General features: G+C 34.0%; 2 protein-coding genes across 2 annotated transcripts; both read left to right on the top strand.

Annotated features, from left to right (window-relative positions):
• The first annotated feature begins 1,641 nt into the window (after window positions 1-1,641).
• LOC145325504 (uncharacterized) lies at window positions 1,642-8,625 on the top strand. Its single transcript, XM_080168485.1, has 8 exons — window positions 1,642-1,774; window positions 2,251-2,328; window positions 2,757-2,826; window positions 6,343-6,407; window positions 6,799-6,960; window positions 7,334-7,400; window positions 7,792-7,847; window positions 7,908-8,625. Exons 1-8 carry the CDS (start codon window positions 1,671-1,673, stop codon window positions 8,563-8,565), a joined length of 1,260 nt encoding a protein of 419 aa, XP_080024611.1. The 5' UTR covers window positions 1,642-1,670; the 3' UTR covers window positions 8,566-8,625.
• Window positions 8,602-9,189, top strand: LOC145326576 (uncharacterized; the record flags this gene model as incomplete). The annotated part of the gene is made up of 1 exon (XM_080169947.1): window positions 8,602-9,189. A coding segment is annotated over one exon (465 nt), but the record flags the coding sequence as incomplete, so codon positions are not given.
• Between the last annotated feature and the right edge of the window lie 13,523 nt (window positions 9,190-22,712).

The following is a 22,712-nucleotide window of genomic DNA, read 5'->3' as shown; positions in this document are numbered from 1 at the left end:
TACCTTTTTCAATGCCTGTGCAGTGTTAGGTATAACCAACAAACGAAATAAATCTAAAATAAAATACATGGGAAGCAGATGAAAGGACATAATTAGTAAGCTGAAATAACGTAAAGGTTTCGTGATTTTTTTTTCGAATTAATTTCGTTGTTGGTATAAGCTATGTTCAATGTCTAGTTCTATTGAAAAAAAAACATGAATTATTTTAGGTCCCTGCTAGTTGGCCGGTTATGTTAAACCCCAAAGGTTGGAATGACTCTAGTCTCATGAAACTTTATATATCATATTTTTAAGATTTTAAAAAGTACCATGTTGAAAGGTGCTACAAATCCACATTGATAGCTTGTAGAGTAGCCTCACTGCTTAATATAAATTTCCAATAATCAATATTGTCCCCCATAGTGTTATTAAGTATATTCATTAGTCTATTCAACATTTTATAAAGCAAGCTTTTCTTTAATTAGGGCCCTCCGTCCGTAACGGATAGCTCTTTTCATTCTTTAATACATTTTAGTATTGTCTATCGATTTAAAAACGTTGCATGCTGATTCCTATAACAATTAGCTACGATTTAGGAAGCATAGCAACTCTATATAGTTATATGTTATCCTATTCATCTGACTTTTAAAATAATGATTCCTAGGACGACAAGGTACGATATTATAAGCGAAGCATCTCTATAATCAAATCCTAAAAATAAAAGTATCTATGTACTTTTACAGTATCCTGTATTTATGTAATTTTACAACAAATTTATGTACAATTTTGGTTACAAGTTCTGCATTTTAATTTATGACACTCTACAAGAGTATTTTTCGTTTGTTCTTCTTTCTGATCTTACTTAGAGCTTCGACATCATGAATGTTGTCCTCCTTGTTATAATATAATTAACATTAGCAATAAATTTTAACCCGTTACAACAAAAAATATTATAAATATATATTAAAATTTTATCATCATATTAAATTTTTCTGTTGATCTTTAAATAAAGGACTTAATATGTAGGTGTCTAAAAGGTTCAAAACGTCTGAATAATCAGAATAATGTAGGCAAAATGATTAAGTAACTTGGAGAGGAGAAAGGATAAGATTGACGGGTCTTGCTTGGAAATGTTTTCGATTGGATGATCTGATCAAGAGAGTATGGTCGAATTTCCATACAAGGATAATGGTTATCCTCAAATGAAAAAAGTAACAGGATGTCTGTCTGTCTAATTGTACCGAAGGATCTCGCTAACCACTGAACTAGCTTGGCTCTCATTTAAAATGTAGCTTCTGATGGGTCCTGTAAAGGTTTAAAGGATACCACCACCCTCCAAAGATAAACCGTCCCTAAAAAAAAAATATTCCTTCCCCCCCAAAAACACTTGTAGATTTTTTTTTCAGAACTGAAATTTAATATGGAAGGGTCGACTAGAGGCCTTTAGGGGCGTATTTGCTAGTTTTAAAAAATAAATTAGTCATTTCTTTTGTAGTTAATTGTTAAATGAAAGCTTTTTAATAAAGTATTAGAAATATGATAATGAACAAAATAACATTTGCAAAAAAAAGTTAGTTTGAACTTCAATGGGTTAAATAATTTACATGTATGTCTATTATTGTCACATATACATTTATTTAATTTTTATTTCTAAACTTTGTGCAAAAATTGTTTAGTTCATAGAATATTTTATGCATATATCAGTAAAGAAAAATTCTATCATGTTTAAATTATTTCTTTATCTAGTTTTAATATTATTTGGAGACCAATCATTTCAACAGACTATTGTAAGAAGGTAATTTTAAAATACTTGAAGAAACGATTAATTTATTTTGAATCTATTTTTAAACAGTTTTTCCATGAAATTTGCTTTATATCACTTCATTCAACCCAAAAATACTTAGATTATGTAATTATGTATTTGAATATTCTTTTCTCATATAACTGTATCCTCTTATATAAAGAGAAAGTTTTTTTGGTCTGTAATTAAGGATCTTACTATCCGATGAAATATTATGTGTCTTCTTTACAATGAAGCTTCTTATATAGATCCTGGGAAGGTTTATAACTATTTTGGGTCAGGGTTCTTTGACACTCCCAAGAACAATCACCTCGGAAATAAATTTTACTTTACTTTTTAAAATTAAAATCTAAAGTTGAGGGTATCTCTAGACGCCTGTATAGCATTTTATAATTATAATAATACACTTAAAACCATATAACAAATCACAAATAATAATTTAAACATATTTAATTTTTTTAAAATTTCAGGTATGACCCTGTACCATATTTTACATCAGAAACTCTTGTATTGCCAGCTGATTTATCTGCATTTGCTGATTCTGGCTTGTATGATTTATAGCAGCAAAGCTACTCTATAATTCATGTTTTCTGTCCACCTGTAAGTCCTTCCGTCCGTTAGTATGTCAGTCCGTAATGCTATGGGAGAAATATGGTTCTATCGGCTGTAATTCAAGAAAAATATCTGAAATATTTTTGTAAAGATTTGTAATACCAATGTGCAACCAAAATGTAATTTATTTGTTTTATTTATGCTACAAAAATATGTACTAATATTAAAACATATATAAAATGTTTTGTAATTTATTCCAATGAATATATTCTTAGTTTATTACATCTTACATTCCTTTCTAACTCTTTTTTATGCTTTTCTCCTTTAAACTCTCAAATTCAACAAAATTAGATCTTCTGGTCTTATAGCAGAAAAAATAGAGCTTATTTGCTGAAGGCTTCCTTTAATCTAATTTAAAATTTAGAACAACACCAGAACAGTGCAGAGAACTTTGCAAAATTGAACTTGATTGCTCGGGATTCACGTTATTCAAGGTAAAAAAAATGACAGAAATTATCTATACAAATTATTTACTTAGTTGTCTGAAAATTTAAAACGTATACAAATACAGGATTTTTCAGTTTTCACAGCTATCCTCAACAGTTTAGCGGATTTATAAGCAACACGCTCCAAGCGGTCAATGGATCCTAAAAATAGACATACTTGCTGAATCATACCTGATTTTACCTAATTTATATCTGCTCCTTCTTCGGGACTATAGGCTTTTAAAGATTTTCACTTAAATTACCCTGTTATTTGACTTAAAAATAGCGTTCGACAAGACATCCTGCGCTGTTTATAAGTTTTATTACAAAAAAGGAGTCATTTGTATTTAATATATTGATAAAATTGTTAACAGCGTTTACTTCTACCATTATTTACAGTGTTTGTTTTTATACAAAATTACCATTAAAATATCAGAATGTTAATTCATACATTCACAAAACTTACTACTTAACATTATAAGATTACTAATTGGTCAACCTGATCCTCTAGGGAAGGCGGGGGAGGAGGAAAATAGCCTAAAATAACTTAAAAAAATTATTGTGCTTTCTTGAAAAGTACAACCTAACAACTTTTCAGATCTTAGGCTTTATAAAAAAAAACTGGCTAATGTGAAGGAAACAAAGTTGCAGTTTTCATTATATTTTCACATTAGCTTTTATCCTATTTCTAGCTCCTGCTGGTGCTTTAACCCCGCGGGGCCAATTGCCTAATCTTGCGGGGCAATCGCCTAATAACCTTTCAAAAGCTACTGTTAAAATACGACGAAACCCGCAACTTCGTTTCCTTTACATGACCCAAAAAAACTTACTACTTTATAAAGTAGGATTGGTGACATTATAACTACAGTTTTAAGCTGAAATAGATACCAAAACAAAATATGAAATGTAATTAATAAATTACAGGGGAGTAAGAAAAAAATATTATCAGAAAATGATCTAGTGTGCGTTTAAATCTCCAGCTAGTCAAGAATAGCGGTTCCTAAAAAATAATTATATTGCCTAAGATTACAGTATGATATACTAACATGAATTTAGGATCAATTTTTTTTATTGGCACAAATGTAAAATGTATTTTATACTTATTCTATTTTTAAGTTTTAAGGGTTTTTTGTTTGTTTGTAGCTAGCTTAAGATTTCAATAACTAATGAATTGATTGAATTCTCGAAATAATGCAAAATTTAAATCGTTCTCAGAATGGTATTTTTCTGCCTTTTCCTTCCATTTTGAATACAAATCCCCTGGATGTTAAAGGGCAACCATATGTTTATTTATAGTAATAAAAGACATGTAACAATTTATGGAAAACAAAAGTAGCAGCATGTTTATCACAGGGTGATTTTTATTTTTTGAGGAATAAAAGTAGTGCTTAGTTTAACCCACTAACCTCTGTTCGCGCGTTTTTTGTGCTGTGAACTACCATCTAATACATATTTAATATTATTTCATAAATCTAAAGACTGTTGACCTGCTATTTATATACTTACTGATAACTGCATCAAATATTTTTGGTATATAACGCCCAACACCAATGATAAAAAACAGAAAATTAAATTTTGCATTACTTTTTATCATATCAAAAGATAAAAATGATAATTGTGAAACTTGACAAGAAATTTATCTTTTGCATACCGATTTTCAATAGTATGCTATAATCAATAGCAAAGAAATTTACAATCATCTTAAAGATTTACTGTATTTTTATCTTGAGGAAAAGTTATAGGCTAGAGTACTAACCTATATAATTGAAGTTTTACTCCAGGCATAATATAAGAAAGTAGATGGTATAAATATGATCAGCTTATTTGACTTCAAATTAAGTTAGCAGAGTATACCATAAATACCTAATTGGGGTGGGTTTATCCTTCGATTTCAAAATCCGCGCGCTTGTCATGGGAGCTCTACCGCCCACTGTTGGATATTCATTTAAGTAACATTCAACAGACAACCAACACTTTGTCTGAGAAGGGAAAGGGGACATTGGGCTGTAGCAAAAGTTTTAATATAGTGTTTTCTTATTTGTTAGCTTACAACTTTGGAGACTTTTATTAAGTTTTGATTGATTGGTATTTAAGTTGAGTTTCCAAGCTTTTCAACCACTTAGTGTAAGCTAAATAAGGGGTAAATTTGTGTATCATCATTGGGTATTTACATCACTTTATAAGTCATTGTCTTATCCCTTTAGATCCCTGTCTCCCTACTCTAACTATTTATGCCGCGCACCGTATATAGTAACAGTAGGAACAATTTTTAACTTCTTTAATTGTACCGCGAACCTATCACATCCCCAACGAAGAGCGGATGCGCTACATGACGAGCAATAGTTGCGGTTAGTAGCAGAACTACTTTATAATTTATCTTGTCTGTCAGTCCATAACAATATGGTAAAATTTAATTTTAACCAATACTAATTCAGATAGATAAGTCAATTTTTGTGAAGATATCCCTTAACAAAAAGTAACAGCATACAACTTACTTTGTCTGTCAGTCTGTTGGTCATGCTACATTTTTTATATTGATAATTAAGGGTTTCTCAGTTTTCTTATATATTCTCCTATCATTCTTTTCTTTTATTTCTATTCCTCTATTTTCTATTTATTAAGACAACTTAACTGATCATTTACTTTATGATTTACTTTGTCCCACCATTATATTTACAATTTTCTTGAGGTTAACCTTGTTAAACCTTATATTAGATACAATTACTTTAGTCTTAATACTATACCTCTATCATTAACTTAGTTTTTACTTATCCTCTCAACACTTTTCTTATTTTCTTGTCAACTCTTTCTCATGGTTTTAATTTCATGAAATATGGATAGAAACGGCAGAGGGAACCAATAACAATTATATCGGTTAAATTTAAATCTAATAAAAGACATTTGGATGGCCTTAAAAGAAAATAATAACATCTTTTTTTGTATTAAAACTTATAAACAGCGACAGGATGTCTTGTCGAACACTATTTTTAAGTCAAATAATAGGGAAATTTAAGTGAAAATCTTGAAAAAGCCTATAGTCCCGAAGAAGGAGCAGATATAATTTAGGTAAAACCAGGAATGATTCAGCAAGTATGTCTATTTTTAGGATCCATTGACCGCTTAGAGCGTGTTGTTTATAAATCCGCTAAACTGTTGAGGATAGCTGTGTTTTATTCTCAGAAATATTTATACACAATTCCAGAAAACTTCATACACAGAATATATTTTAAGAGAAAACATTATCTTAATTCTTTTCTTAATTCCTTAGTAAAACGAGTGCAACACATTGAATTAAAATATCCGAAATGGAATTTTAAATTAAAGAATAATTCATCAAATAATAAAATTTTATAAAATAACTTATCTCCTGTTCTCGGCATAACCACAATGTTCTTTCACCTAGCTAAAATAAATCCAAACTGACTATCAACGTACAAACTTAATCCCACCATAATTACAAAAACCCAAAAAACCAGATTTACAGGGATAAATATATATAACACAAAATTAAACAATATGTTTAAGGTTTCAAGGAAATTGAAATGTTTCTTGTTTTCTGATGATTATCTTTCTCAATATATAATGTACAGGTATATTTTTAGTGGCGAAATATACAATTTCTGAATTTCTGTTCGTCAGTCTGTAACGCTATGGGGTAAATGTGATTTTCTCAACTGCTATTTAAGATAGAAGGCTGAAAATTCTTGTCAACATTCCAATCATTATGAAGCATAATTAACTATAAAACATCCATGGCGGTCGGACTGCTTTTTGCAGGTTTTTTGGCTATTTTTATATTTTTTTTTCACATTTTCTCCCAAATCTTCAGTGTTTTTGGTTTTATTTTTAATTTTTTTTTAGATAAGAGTATCAAAATTAAATTTCCGTCGTTCTAAAGTACTTTTGTATCTTTTGATAATAGAACAAGTAACATAAAAATTCACAACAACAAAAAAATTTATGTAATGAAATATTATTAAGAGTTGTTAATGAAGCAGACATTTCAACCACCAATATTAATGCATGTCAAATATCCAAGAACAACTATTGTGATCATATTGAGGAACATAATACTCCTCTCTTTGATGTCAGTAGCTTCCCTCATCCAGAAGATTTATCAAAGTTTGATGGGTTGCCACCAAAGTAATTTTATTATTATTTAAAGTTTACATATCCAGTCTAGATTCTGGTTAAAAGTAATGAACAAGACCTCTATGGGTACATAGAGTGGGGAAAGTCTATCATTTTAGTTTTAAAAAGAAAATGAAAATTTTTTTGGGAGGGTTGGTTAGTTTTTCTAGGGGTGATTTTTCTTTGGAAAGTGGCGTTACCCTCTACCAAAATAGCTATAAACCTTCCCAGGATTTATGCGAGGCTATACTAAAAAGAAGAAACATATCGGTGTAGTGGTTAGCGAGATCCTTTGGTACACACAAAACAGACACAGATCCTGTTACTTTTATACAAGAATAATATAATATTTTAGTTATAATTATTTATAATTTTAATTATCTAGAAGTACATTTGACAAATGCAAGGCAGTTTGCAGAGTTGACACTACTTGTGCATCTTTTAGTGTTAAGGTTTAGTGTTTTTCTTTTTTCAATGATTATTTCTATAAAACAAACTAGCGGCTACGCCCCTAGAGGAGAGAGACTAATTTGATAACCCAATTTCTTATTTTAGATTTTAAAAGAAAAAGTAAAAAAAAATTTTTTTTTTGTGGGGGGGTGGCCCACCTTCATTTTTTTTTGGGGGGGGGGGGTTAGGGGTGTCCCACCCCCAAAGAAAATAGTTAAAAAAAACCTCCCGGGACCTATGAGAAGCTACCCTGTTAAGGAGAACCCGATCGGTTCATCGGTTAGCGAGATCCTTCAGTACAGACATACAAACACACAGACATCCTGTTACTTTAGTATAAGGATAAATAATTTCTCATTTAGATTATAATTAAATACTTATTCTTATTTTAAGGATGATATTTGCTACAAGTTTACTGCATCCAAATTAACTGAATTAATTTTAACAAGGTATTTGGTAATTAACATTTTTGAAATTTTCAATATATATTAATCATAACTCATATTCAGGCTTGATTTTGGTGATGCTTATTCTGGAAGTACTGGTACTTCTTTTGTTAATACAACAGTTGATACTACAATAGATACAGCAAATGATAATACGACCATTGATGTGAGTAATACCACAATAATAGGTTTAAATATTACTACAACCACAACTACTACTACAACTACCACGACTACAACTACAACAACAACTACTACATCAACTAATGCAGCTACAGCAACTACTACTACAACAACTAATACAGCAACAACTACTACTACATCAAAAACTAATACTGCAGCAACAACTACTACCACTACTACTACAACAACTAATACAGCTACAACTACTACTACTACCACAACAACTATTACAGCAACAACTACTACCACTACAACAACAACTACATCCACTTCAACAACAACTAATACAGCCACAACAACTAATACAGCCACAACTACTACTACTACAACAACTACTACTACCACTACTACTACAACTAATACAGCAACTACTACTTCTACAACAAGTACTACTACTACAACAACAACTAATACAGCAACAACAACTACTATCACTACTACTACAACTAATACAGCAACTACTACTACTACAACAACAACTAATACAGCAACTACAACAACAACTACTACTACTACTACAACTACCCAAGCAAATTAATACAGCCACAACAACTACTACTACAACAACAACTAGTACAGCAACAACTACTACTACAACAACAACTACTACTACAACAACTACTACTACTACAACAACTACCCAAGCAAATTAACACAGCCACAACAACTAATACAGCAACAACTACTACAACAGCAACAACTACTACTACTTCAACTAATACAGCTACAACAACTACAACAACAAGCTAATACAGCAACAACTACTACCACTATAACAACTACTACTACTACCACAACAACTAATACAGCAACAACAACTACTACCACTACTACTAAAACTAATACAGCAACAACAACTACTACCACAACTAATACAGCAACTATTACTACCATAACAACTAACACAGCAACAACTACTACTACAACAACAACTAATACAACAACAACTATAACCACCTCAACCACAACTAATACAGCAATAACTACTACTACTACTACAACAACCACAACAACAACTACTACTACAACAATATGGTAAAGGGATTTACCAACAAAAACTAATTCAATGTTTCTGTATAAAAAAAACTAACTACTGCAACTAGAACAACTATAAATATAAATTATATTTTATTGGAATGTAGGTTAATTTATAAATGTAAAATAAAAGCATATGAGAATATTTCTAGTTTGTCCCTCTCTTGCCATTAAAATCGGAACCAAAATATCATGTAAGAATAAGTAAGCACAGTTCTGGAATCTCGAACATAAGCAAGGAAGACAGTTTACATGTTTAGTCAATGATCAGTATTAAATAATATTAATTATGTATTGAGTAAAACAAATAAAGTTATAGAGTGATTCATAGGTTCAATTGCAATATCTAGCTCTTAGAGCAGCTGAGTAAATAATAAAAAAATTTCAGCATAGTGAGCCCTTCTCTACATATTATATTAGGTAAAAAGATGTCTATTTGATCGTCCGTTTATTTTCTTGGTAGAAAATTAACAAGCAGAACAATAAATCCAAAAATTAAGACTTTATATCCTGATAGACAAAAGTATGTTTGCTAAAAGCGTTACATGCAAACATACCAAACAGTCAACTTATAGAGTAGCAATGCATAAGGTTTCAGAGAGAGGGAACAAAAAGCTGTTTATTACACTAGTCCCCAAAGTTTTATAATAACGTTTTCAAATTTCTTGGCTTATCGATTTTGGAGACTTTAGTGAGTTTTGATTGGTTGAATCATTATGTTGAGTGTTCAAACGTTTCAACAATTAGTTTTAATCTGATGAATGGGTAATTTCGTGTATCATCATTAGGTATGTAAATAAATTTATCGGTCATTGTCTTATCCCTTTAGATACCTTAGTAATGCATTCATTTTTGCAGCCATTTTTTTTTATCTTATTTGAAGAAAATAGAATTTGAGAAAGGACAAGTCCATAAAAATAAATTGAATTTTGTTGGATGAAGGAAAGAATGATAATGAATGTTTTTCTTTCAGTAAATGAAATATATAATTAACTCCTTTTTTATTATCGTATTGATGCTATGCATAAATATGACCACCAGTTACATTTTATAAATAGTTACCTGGGTTTAAATCATCTTATTTAAATCTCAAGAAAATTAATCTTCAATGCTTTATTAAGTTACTAGCCGCTGCAACCCTACCATCTAGAGGCACTATATTCAAAGGGATATGGAAGGGCTGAAAGAAAAGCCTAAAACTATCCCTGGGCCTATACGAAGATTTATTGTAAAGGAGGACCATATCGGTTCAGCAGTTAGCATGATCTCTCGTTACAGACAAAAAAAAGTTAAGGCCCCTAACTAATCATAAGTTGGTTGAGCTTTGTGGTCGAAATTTCGTTCCTGACTCGTCATGGGGTAATGGAGCAATGGGTAGGGTGTTGACCTGGTAATCTAAGGGTTCCCAGTTCAAGCCCCGCCACATGCAAAATTAATTCTGATGAATTGAGCAATGCTGATGAGCAAAACACTGTGTCTATGAGTATGGATACTTTGTATAATTAAAGCAAAACCTTACAGACGGTCTGACTCTAAATAAAGAAAAGCTTTGTAACTAAAATTGTTTTGATAATTAAGATTAGATAATCGTAGGGAATGAATATGAAAAGACGTCCAAGCTTTTCTTTTTGTTAAGTGTGGAAAATTTCACTGTAGGATATAGTTAACATTAATGATAGGGGTGGTAAATTTTGTTACCCCCCCCCGCCCCTCTCACCTCTAAAATTTTTGAAATTTGTTTGAATTGAACTTCCCGTTAAAATTTTAATTTTTGTGTGCATAAAATTTTAAATTTCGGTCAATATTTCCATAAATATATATACCCGATTTATTAAATTTTACCTTTTAAATAAGTTCATAATTGATGTTTAGTTTAAGGATAGCTCGATACAAAAATTTAATTTAATAATTTAATTAATGCTGATAACTGTATAAACTTAAACATAAACAAAAAAAAAATTTTTTTTCATATGAACCAATGACATATTTGTTTATAAATAATTTTATCTTTAGAGAAGAGTGTTAAAAGGTTGATACATTTTTTATTAAAATTTACAAAGTGTTGAAATATTATGCATTAATGGCTTTGTCCCAAGATTTTTAATCAATATTATTCTACTCTTTATTGTTGTCAAATGTTTTTTTGAGGTATAAAGTTCGAAAATTTGTGAATAACCTTACCATTTTACACTTTTAGAGAATTCCTCTTCCAGCACCCTCATTTCTTTTTAATTAAAAGAAAATAGCTTGACTCCTTCTCTTACCTGAAATTTTTTTTCCAGCCGTTGAAAACATCTTAGTGGACATACATAACATATATACAGACAGACAACTTGTTACTTTAGTATTTAGAATAAAAACGTTCAAGTTGGACCCCCTCAGGTTTGCTGCTGTCCTGAGGCCAACAGGGTGATGGTTTTCTTTAAAAAAATAAAATCTAAAACGGGTTGGATACTTTTTTTAAAGCGAAGCTTTTCTATAATTAGGGTCGGTCCGCCGTCCGTACGTCTGTGATGGATAGCTTTTTTCGTTAATTTGTGCATGTTAGAATTGCCCTATCGATTTCAAACTTTGCATGGTGATTCCTGTAGTAGTTAGGTACGATTTAGAAAGTGTAGAAACTCTATAATCATTACCAGAATGTCCGTACGTCCATTTTTAACATGTTGATATTTCTACTTTTTTAATAAAAAAATTTTTATGTGATCTAATTATCCGATTGATTTGATTTTTGGTATATAGATTCCTGTGACAACAAATATCAATATTATAAGCGAAGCAGCTCTATAATCAAGTCCTAAAAATGTAAGTATGTCTATAAACATTATCCTGTATCAAGCAATTTTTCAACATATTTACTTACAATTTTGCTTCAACTCTTATACATTTATATTCTAAATATTCAGTTCTGACACTATACAAGTGTTAATATCCGTTTGTCCTACCGTTACAGTGCTTCGCTTTTATGGATGTTGTCATCCTTGTTAATCAAGCTTCTAATTTCTTTTGCCAATTTTGATCCATATATTTTATAGCAAATGAGAACAAAATTTCTGAATATTTAAGAAACAAAGACCGGCATTGAATTCTTTTTTTAAAAATATTCAAAGAATCGGCGATCGTGTAATAAAAATCTTTCAAAATTAAAGGATAACAATAACATTTCTATGGTTTAAGAATAGTTTAGAGGAAATCATAGATGTATTATATATATACAAAACGAAATTTGGTAGTGCGCTAACCTTTGGCCTATTTAGTTATTCTTTCTGAACACAGTATTAGTGTCTGACTGATTATGACGTAACAAAAAAAATTAGCCAATGAGAGGCCGCCGTTATTGACCAATGGTAAAATTTATAGTGGCCTCTCATTGGCTAATTTTTTTTGTTACGTCATAATCAGTCAGACACTATTACTGTGTTCATTCTTTCTTTCAGAACCCACCTGAGATGAACAGAAAGACGGATAGTAAGTCATACTGAAAAATAGATGTTGAGTAGCTACGCAATTGATAAGATACACGTGCTTTTCAATTGTTGATAAAAAAAAAGATGCTGATAAAGTATTTTATTTTAAACTACGCAATTGACGCTTTTCTATAGCGTTGCTATTGGACATTTGATTAGTTGGCGGGTTCCCTATATTCAATATTGTATCTAGATCACAATTGAAGGAAAGAAAAAAATTTATGTTTTAGGTAAGGTTAAAAGAAACCGGCGACATGATACAAGCCCCTACACAAATAAAAACTTAAAATACACCCCTCTTTTAGTCTTTACTGCACTCCCCTTAAGCTCAACTTTCTCTAGATTATGTTTAAAGTGGGTGTCAGAATTTTCGTGTGCGCACCTTCCTGGAAAAATCCTATGCCCGCCACTGTTTTTAAAGACTACAGACGTATAGTTATATATTTGCATATTTCCATCCTTGTTAATTTCTACAATTAAATGAGTAATATACGCATCAAATATGATCTAACAAGAATGATATATTTCTTTCTTAGTTGCTTAAATTGTTTGAAAATAACATTTATAGATATTGGTTTAAGAATACTAAGTTACATACTAGATTCTTACGTGTAAGGGGAGAATCTTTACATTAAATTTAGACGTATATTTCAAACGGACAGTTAAATGATGTATGATGTATACATAAGATTCGCAAATGAAAAGTTTTGGTGTTATCAAATCAGAATAAAACAAGGATGACAACATCCATAAAAGCGAAGCCTTGAAACGGTAGGACAAACGGACATTAACACTTGTATAGTATCTGAACTGAAGCGAAGCAAAGTTGTAAATAAATTTGTTGAAAAACTGCTTGAAACAGGATAATGTTTATGGACATACTTACATTTTTGGACTTGATTATAGAGTTGCTTCGCTTATAATATTGTTCTTTGTTGTCCCAGGAATCAATATACCAAAAATCAGATAAAACGGATAATTAGAACACTTGAAAATTTGTTGTTAAAAAAATAGAAAGATCAACATGTTTAAAATGGACGTACAGACATTCTGGTAATGATTATAGAGTTGCTACGCTTTCTAAATCGTACCCAACTACTACAGGAATCATCATGCAAAGTTTGAAATCGATAGGACAATTCTAACATGCCTAAATTAACGGATAAAAGCTATCTATCTCGGACGGACGTACGGACTGACCGAATAAAGGTATTATATTTCAATTCATGAATTTATCAGGAAAAGAAACTTATTTTATCTCTATTACTTTCAACAATTTTTTAATATTTCCGTTTTTGTGTTTGTCCAAAGAAAGTAAGATCTCGTAAACTTCTCGACCATTCCGTTCACAATTTCTTTAAGGGTTTAGGCTATTTTCTGAATACTTATGTGGTGATGGTTGATCAATCCCCTATACGATGTGACGCTAGAAAAAAATAATAAAAAGTCCTTAAATTTTACCTTCTTTAAAGAGACTTATGGCGTCAGCAACGTTAAGGACGGACAGACAGGCTGACCGGCTATATTACTAATATGTAAATGTAGATTGTCAAATTTTGATTTTACACAAAATATTCTCTGTCCGATGATGATATATTTTATTGTAATTCAATACATTTTAGGATAAAATAATAAAATTTACATAAAATAGGATTACAAAAATTAAAATATTTGTTATTTAAATTGTCTTCGACGGCCTCCCCAGATAACCAATATGTTACCGTTTAGACTTTATATTTCAGGGGTCTATTATATAATTTGATTAATATATCCCCGGAAAAAAAATAGCATAGAACATGCTCTTGACAAGTTCCAAACTTCCTTACACATTGTGGAACTATTGGTCCAGCCATTTACGAGATATTAGAGGACAAACATTCGTAATTAAATACACATATCAATATAAGTGATAAAAGGATGATACCATTCATAAGTAGTAAAGCACAAAAAAATTAAAGATGGACAAACGGATTATTTAAGTTATGGCGCAAATATTTAGTTGTCATATAAAATGAGGGCAGAAAATAAAGCAAAACAATTAATAGATAAATACATATATCAAATGTCATATGCAGCATAACTGACAGACGAACGGACCAAGATTACTTACTAGATACTCATTGATCATAAAAAATCATCAAAAAATTAGATTCTATCTAGATTAGGAGCCAAGAAAATGTGTTCCAGACAGACGCTTATACAAAAAAATTATGGTTTAACAATATTATTAATGAACAAAATTATTGTCCTTGCTATTTCTAAGCGGAAGGTTAGAATTATATAAAAGCTGCGGGTTTACATAGTACAAATTATTACGCACAAAAAAATTATATAACATTAAAATATAAAAAAAAGTCTTAAAAGATAAATCAAAATATAGTTTTGTTACTAACTTTTTTAAAAAAAATTGTTGTAGAATAGCTGTTCTATAGCTATTAATCTATTTCACAAAATAGAAAGATGTCCGTCTGTACATCCGTCTTTTCGTCAATAATAACCTAGGAGGTGGTTTACAGTATTAGGTCTTCATTTTTTTCCATTTTTGTATCTTGTATTGAATGTTGCTAGTGAAGTAATACATTTTACTTGACCAAACTTCTCGCAGACAACCATCAACATGTTTAATGGCAAGACTCTTGCCTAAAAGTCCCAGCGTTGCAAGACATTCTCCCCTCACACTGTAAAGGTTGCGCATCGTAGCATAGCTACATAGCAGCAGTAGGAACAATTTTTAAAGTTTTTAGTAATTATTTGGAAGTGGGTCGAGATTTGAACCTGCCAAACAGCATAGTAGTTTTCAGATATTTTAATGGGGGATATTCCCCTGATCCTTACAAGAAAAAATATCACCCAACCTCATAAAAATTATCTGGGAATTTTTTTTCAAATCCAACGTTACCTATTAATTTTTCTAGCCTCGTGTAATATTCTTTGAAAAATAAATGTGTATGTAACAATCTTAATTGTTAAAAATAGTTTTTTAAAAAATGCTTATGTTGCTAAAATTAAAGAAAATAGTTTTAAAAAATTTCCTTTTTTTAAAGCGAATCTTTTCTGTAATTTGGGACTGCTGGCACTTATTATGCTAGTGTTAGAATTTGAAGAAAAAAGTTCAATGGTGCTATTAGGGAATTTTTGAATCATTACTTTAAATTTATGTTTTGAATTTTAATATTTCTAAAGGAAATAAAGCTTCTCCAAAATCCTTTTTAGACACTTAAAGAAGCATATCAAACAGACAACAAATATTAACATTTTTTCTCGTATTCATTAGAATCCGGTGGATAGGAACCGGTTCTCATCCATACGAAAAAACTATGTCTAGCATCGTATTATATCCAGCTTTCTACGAATATAAAAATGTACAATTATAAGATTAAAACCAGCTTTTTTAGCCCGTGCCTTCTGCATCTCGGGGCTAAAAAACTAGTTTTAATCTTATAAATCTACATTCTATATCCGCGTAAAGCTGTTTTAATCTTGTAATTGTACATTCTATATCCGCGGAAACCTGTGTATAATACGATGCGGGAAATAACTATTTCATAGTTTGTAGAGGTAGCATGGAAACTATCATTCCAGTTGAAATCTTTTTTGACAGAATTTATTTTTAGAATGAAAAATTCAACAAAATCTATTATTAGAAAATTATATGTTTATTTATCCTTTTCTTGTTGATTGAAAAATTTGATTTTTAAATTAATTATTGATGAAACAAGGAAGGTATAATCCATAAGACAAAGCTTAACTGTATATAAACATAATATTCTTATGAAGATTGTCAAAAATTTCAATATTTATTCAAGTTTAAATTGACCATAATGAATTTCACTTTTAACATTCATTTAGAATTTTAGCTAAAAAGTTGCGGGTATTCTCGGTTTCGTGACATTACCTATTAAGGGAATTTTCTTCGTATTTTCACAGTAGCTTTTCTCCTATTTCTAGTCTCTGCGAGGGGCTTTAACCCTGCGGGGCAATCATTAACATTTACCTTCAAATACAGGTGACTAAAGGGACTAGGTACTAGCCGATAAATAAATGTACATCTCAAATGATGTTACAAAAAATTGTCCCTTCTGTAAAATTCAATTTGTTGTTAAAACGTTTGGACTCCCAAATTAATTAACCAACCAATCAAAGTTTTAAAAAGGCCCCAAAGTTATTGAGCTAACGAATAGAAAAAAGTCATTATAACATACATGCCAATGTCCCCTCTTTCTCTGCTTCAAATAGCAAATCAAATATAATTTTTAAAACCATTTTTCCTTACGTGTTAATTGATAGTAATTGTAAATAAAAAACATATGTAATTTATTCACTAGAAAAGAGGAGAAATTCCAATTAAAACAGTTAGGGAGTTGAATCAATTTTTATAGAAGCAGAAATATTGTGTTGGAATGTATTTCTTGTATTCCCTGGCAAGTCCGAACCCATTAATTCCCTTTTCCTTACACCAGAGAATGAGTGTGTTACGCGGCATTCCTAACTATCTCCGCGCGTGGCTTGTAAACAAACAAAAAAGACGCGCACTTTTCCTTTGATGATTCCCATGTGAGGAGCTACGTGAATGAAAATAATGTATTGGTTGAATATACATGCGCTCTAAACCGTGGAAGATCTCAAATAAGCCTTCCTGCTTAGTTTGACATCATATGTGGTAAGAATTTATCTTTTAATTCTTGAAAATAAGCGTAGAATGGTACAAATTTATGAAGAAATTTAAAACATTAATTTTTCAACAAATAGACCATTTAACTGCTAAGTTTTATCATACGAATATTTTCCTTTAATTTATTGATCATTTGAATCTAAAATTATCAATTTCTGATGCGATTTAATATGTTTCGTGCCAATTTAAAGTTTTTTAGAAATTTTATATTTTTAATTAAATTGAAATCACGCAACCTCGATCTTACAAAAATAATAACCATTAATTTTATGTAATTAATTCTTATATTTTTGTTTTAGACTTACTGTTTTCATGGTAATAAATACACATTCGTAAACTTCACTATGTTGGTCATTCGGAGGGCTTGGAGATAAGATTTCGAGAACGGCTAGGCATTGCGTTCCAAAACAATGAAAACAAGACAGAACAGATGCGGCTAAGAAGAATCTGTGAAGTTTTGTGAATGTGTTGGTTGTGATACCTTACCACACATTATTATAGTCGTAATCAGTACAGTTAACTTTAGTGACAATCATGGGTCCTAAAAAGAATAAAGGCGCTCAATTGGGATTGCGGCTGCGCCCAGCCGTCGAGGCCCTAACCAGTGAACTAAGTAAAGTGATGAAGTTGGTCAGTGAATCTTCAGAGCTTGACGTTAGACATTTCACTAAGGAGTCAATCCTTGTCCATGACAAGTTCGAGACATTCGATAGCATCATGGTCGGTTTTAGCAAGCTTGGTGTGAGAATCCAAGAGCTTGAGGAGTTTAGTGACATTTATTCTGATATAGTTACTGTGCAAAAAGACTATAGTGCTCTGAAGGATGCTCTAGATGCTATAGAAGAGCTTAGTGACATTCAAAGTGTTGTTGATTTAGTTGGTGATAATTTGCCTGACCATAAGGCTGAACTATATGATCGATGCTTAAAGATTGTGAAAGTTATTAAAGGGTCATATTTTCCCTTACCTGAACCAATTATAAACACTTTGTCTGCTTTGATGAAACGGCTGGCTGAGGTTAAGCTTGAACCTGTGAAGCCGCCCACAACGACGGCGGGTGCCTCGACAGCATCGCCATTTGTGTCACCGTTTGGCACACCACAGTTCGGCACCGGTTCTATGTTCACGCCAGGATATATGAATCGTGTCGACGAACGTCTTCTTCCCAGCTTTGACGGCCAAGAAGCAGCCTATGTAAGTTTCAAAGACAATTTTAAAAAGCTTACTGTAGGACAGGACCCGTCATACTTACAGTTATTGTTGAGCAGTGAAAAGGTCTGTAAAAATAAAGAGTTGAGACTCCAGTTAATTCAGATTCAATCGCATGAATCTCAGTGGGCTTACCTTGATGCACGTTTCAAGTCCAAGACACGTCAGATGCTCTGCCTTTTCAACCAATGGGAGAAGAAGTCTAAACCGTCGGACTCCAACCAGATTGTGACTGTGTTAGCAGAGTTTGGTGGTGCAGTTAGCCAGCTCGAGCAGCTGACTAAAGATGATGATGATGATGAGGTTACCACAAGCCAGTGGTTGACCGTGATCCTTCTGGAGATGTTATCCAAGAAGTTGCCACGTGATTTTCAAGATAAGCTCAACCTAGCGTTGGGCTCGATGGATGTCCCCGATGTTCCAAAGTTGCTGAAGATTATAGAGGAACAGAGGGGCGCCATTTTGATGAGGTGCTCGACTGATGTAGACACCCCCTCCAAGAAGAAAGGTAATCCTGCGGCCGCAGCTACAGCCGTAGGTAAACCTGGGTCTCCAGCTAAGACCAAGAAGAAACAGCCTTGCCCGTCGGAAGGTTGTAGTTCTGATCACCTGTTGTTTAAGTGTTCCAAGTTTAGGGATATGTCTGTTCCTGAACGTAAAAACTTCATCAAGAAGATAGGAGCCTGTTTGTTGTGCTTGCAGAAAGGGCATAGGGTTGCCGACTGTCCTAGGGCCGATAAACTTGGCAGCTGTACCATAGACAGCTGCAATCAACCTCATAATAGTTTAATTCATGAGTCTGTTGCTGGACAAGTTGCGGCAGTTTATGAATCACAGTTGTTTAGCAAGAACAATTTTATGCTGATGTTGCAGCAGCTCCCAGCATTGGCGGCTGACAAACGTCAAGTCACCGTCAATGCTATGTGGGACTCTGGAGCAAATCTGACGTTGATTTCTAGAAGTATCGCCAAGAAGTTAGAGTTGCCATCAACTGGTCGCACAGCTACTATTTCTTTGGCAGATGGAAAGAGCCAAGCATGTCCTACAGTTAAAATCTGCTTGGTTGACCGCAACCGGAATTGCCATATTCTGGAGGCGGCGGTAGTGCCCAGCATTGGTACTGAAGAAGGGTTACGTTCTATTGATCCTGCAGCCACCGCCGAAATTTTCAACATGAAGCCTGATAATTTTTCTATGGTCGACGGTAAGATAGATATTCTTATCGGCCATCTAACACCAGCTATGTTCCCGTGTGCAGATAAAATGGTTGGTGATTCTAGACTGTACAGAAGCTTATTTGGTACAGGTTATTTAGTTGTGTCTGCGGACGGCAGGACTGTTACTAATCCTGTCGCTTGTAAAGCTATTAAGTTGGAGGTCAGCAAGATGGAGTTCCTGAGTACAGAAAGTTTGGGGATACAGCCGCCATCAATGTGCAGCGGTTGTAAGAACTGCCGTCATTGCGCCGCCATTGCCGCCGGGCAGTCCGCCTTGGACGTGCGTAAGCGGCAGCTGATTGAAGAAGGTTTGACGTTGGATCTTGAGAACCGTATCTGGACGGCCTCATATCCTTACAAACAGCCGCCAAGTGTGTTGTTTGATAACTCAGAGCAGGCGTACAAGATCTGCTTACGTGACCGGCAGAGGATGGTCAAAAAAGGTGAATATGACACCTTCTGCCAAGTGTTCCAAGAAGCTGTTTCTCGTGGAGTGTACACAAAAGCTTCGCCAGAAGATCTAGCTTATACTAAGCCCGTGTATTATTCGAGCCTAGTCTGCGCATATAAAGAATCTATTTCCACGCCGTTGAGGATATGCGCCAATTCTAGCCTCTGCTGCAAGGGGCTAAGCCTCAATAGTATTATGATGGACGGGCCAGTTCCATTATATTCCCTGATGCACAATCTTATTCGGTTCAGAAGTTACAAGTGTGCATTTGTGGCTGACATTCAGAAGTTCTACAATTCTTTGTTAGCTACCTATGAAGATTCTCAGCTGAAACGTGTTTTTTTCGCTGATACAGTTGATGGAGAGCCGGAGGTTTATCTCACCAGAACCATCAATTTTGGTGAAGCCTTGGCCGGCGATATGGCCGTGACTGCCCTCAGACTCACTGGTCGTATTTTTGGTGGACGTTCCCTGCAGGATGTTCAAGATGTTTATGGATCTGAGAAGATTAGAGGTTCTGATGTTATAGCCCAGCAAGATGTGTGGAGAGATGTTCAGCAACCACTCAGATCTGAATTTGTTTTGTATCAAGATCCTCCTTCGGTCAAATTGGAGACTTGTACTTACGTGGATGACTGTTTAAGCGGTCATAACAGTAAACCTGAAGCTGTCCAGCTGGTCCGAGAGCTGGAAGAGATGATTGAACCTGGAAATTTCAGATTTAAATCTGTTATTTATTCTGGAGATGATGTTGACAGTGTGAAAGTTTTGGGCCTTGTTTGGACCCCAAGACAGGATAAATTGTTCCTGCCTGTCAGAGCCAACCACGGCGAGAAGATCAAGGGTAGAAAGCTACTAGAAGACCTGGATCTGGAGGATCTCTGGAGAAGTCTACCTGAGTTGATAACTAAACGAGAAGTTTGGAGAATTGTGCAACAATTATATGACCCGATGGGTCTTGCAGCACCATTGCTGCTTAAATCCAAGCTTTGTCTGCGCTCAGTTTGCATACATGGATGCAACTGGGATGATGTCATACCTGGAGAGTTGAGGTCGGAGCTCTTGAGCAGCCTCCAGGACCGGGCGGCACTTGGATATGTGTCGTTCAGACGTTCGATGGTTCCTGATAAGCCATTGGGGCTTCCAATGGTTGTTGGTTTCTGTGATGCATCAAACCAGGCCTATGCAGCCATCACCTACCTGAGATGGCCAGTTTCTGGAGGATTTGATGTAGTTTTGTGTTGCGCCAAGTCACGTGTCGCACCAGTGAAGATAGAGTCTATACCAAGGTTAGAAATGCTTAGTTGTTTAATCTTGGCAAGGCTTGTGGATACAGTTGTCAGAGCTCTACCTTTCAACATTTCTGGCAAAGTATTTTTTAGTGATAGCAGCTGTGCCCTGGCTCAGTTATCCAGTGATAGTGTTATGCTAAATGTTTTCAACAGTCATCGTGTTTCTGAGATACAACAGTTGACGAGCCCTGAAGATTGGAGATAGGTTCCAACCCAACACAACATCGCCGATCTGGCGACGCGAGGTTTGTGTACGATTGAGGATGTACAACCTGGATCTACATACCAGGAAGGTCCAAGCTGGTTGCGCCTGGAACAGGACCAGTGGCCCGTTAAAACGGCGGGTGAGGTTAATGCATCCATTCCCGAGAGCGAGCTAAATCCCAAGATGGCGAAGCTCAAGGTAATGTTCACACAGGTGGTGGACAATGATTTCTGGAGGTCCCTGGCAAGAAGGACCTACAGGCAGGCAAGGAGGACTGTGGCCGCAGTTCTTAAGGCTGCCAACTGCTTTAAAATGTTGCTTGTCAAGAAACGTGGTGTTGCAACAAATGAGGATGGTGTTAGCAACAATGATAGTTCTAGGTATTATGAGAACTATACTTTCACAAACACATACATGGATTCTGTTTGTGACCTGTTTTTGACATCCTTCAACCAAGAGAAGGAGATGACCATGGACGCCGAGGGGAAATTCGACTCCCTTCAACCCTATCATCACAAGGTCCAGGTTTGTTGGCCCATAGTGGGTCATGATGGATGTTTTCCTCTTAGGTCATTCACAATATTGAAAATGGCCGGCAGAGGAGATGAAGCCCTTGAGGCCGCAGCTGGAGGCCCCAGGAAAGTTATGAAGGACAGCCCAGGTGTTGTCTTGCTCAGCCGCCACAACAGGCTGGGAGGCTATGAAAGTGGTCAAAAATTGTGCTGCATGTTCCATTGAATATGCCAAGCGTTCGAGTCCCGCAATGGCTAATATTCTGCCAGACCGTGTTGAACCCTCAGTGCCCTTCCAAGAGGTGCATATGGACCTTGCGGGGCCGATAGAAGTTGTGAAGCCTGGCGTTGGCACCAGGAGTTCGAAGACTAAGTACAAAGTCTGGTTGTTGATTGTAGCTTGTAGATTTACACAGACCGCTAGAGTGTTGAATTCTAAACCATTGACGTATGCCACCCAAGGAGATGACGTCAATAGCTGGAGGATAATTTCACCTGCTGATCTGTTAGGCGGCAGGACAAATGATGCAATCTGCACCTTCGAAACAGGTTGCAAGGAGCCCATTACCAGGAGGCTGGAGAACTTGGAGGAGTTGACCCGTCAGTTCCATCAGGTGTACAAGGA

This window comes from Acartia tonsa, chromosome 8, assembly GCF_053477335.1.
Source record: "Acartia tonsa isolate MP-2025a chromosome 8, ASM5347733v1, whole genome shotgun sequence".
Taxonomy (NCBI): Eukaryota; Metazoa; Arthropoda; class Copepoda; order Calanoida; family Acartiidae; genus Acartia; species Acartia tonsa.
The sequence above is the reverse complement of the archived record's forward strand: the minus strand, read 5'-3'. Positions and strand labels throughout refer to the sequence as shown.

Coding starts and splice junctions, on each gene's coding strand:
- LOC145325504 (XM_080168485.1), top strand. CDS start 1,671: ATGCATATATCAGTAAAGAAAAATTCTATCATGTTTAAATTATTTCTT. Junction 2,827..6,342: donor CGGGATTCACGTTATTCAAG/GTAAAAAAAATG, acceptor AATATGTTTAAG/GTTTCAAGGAAATTGAAATG. Junction 6,961..7,333: donor TTTGATGGGTTGCCACCAAA/GTAATTTTATTA, acceptor TTAATTATCTAG/AAGTACATTTGACAAATGCA.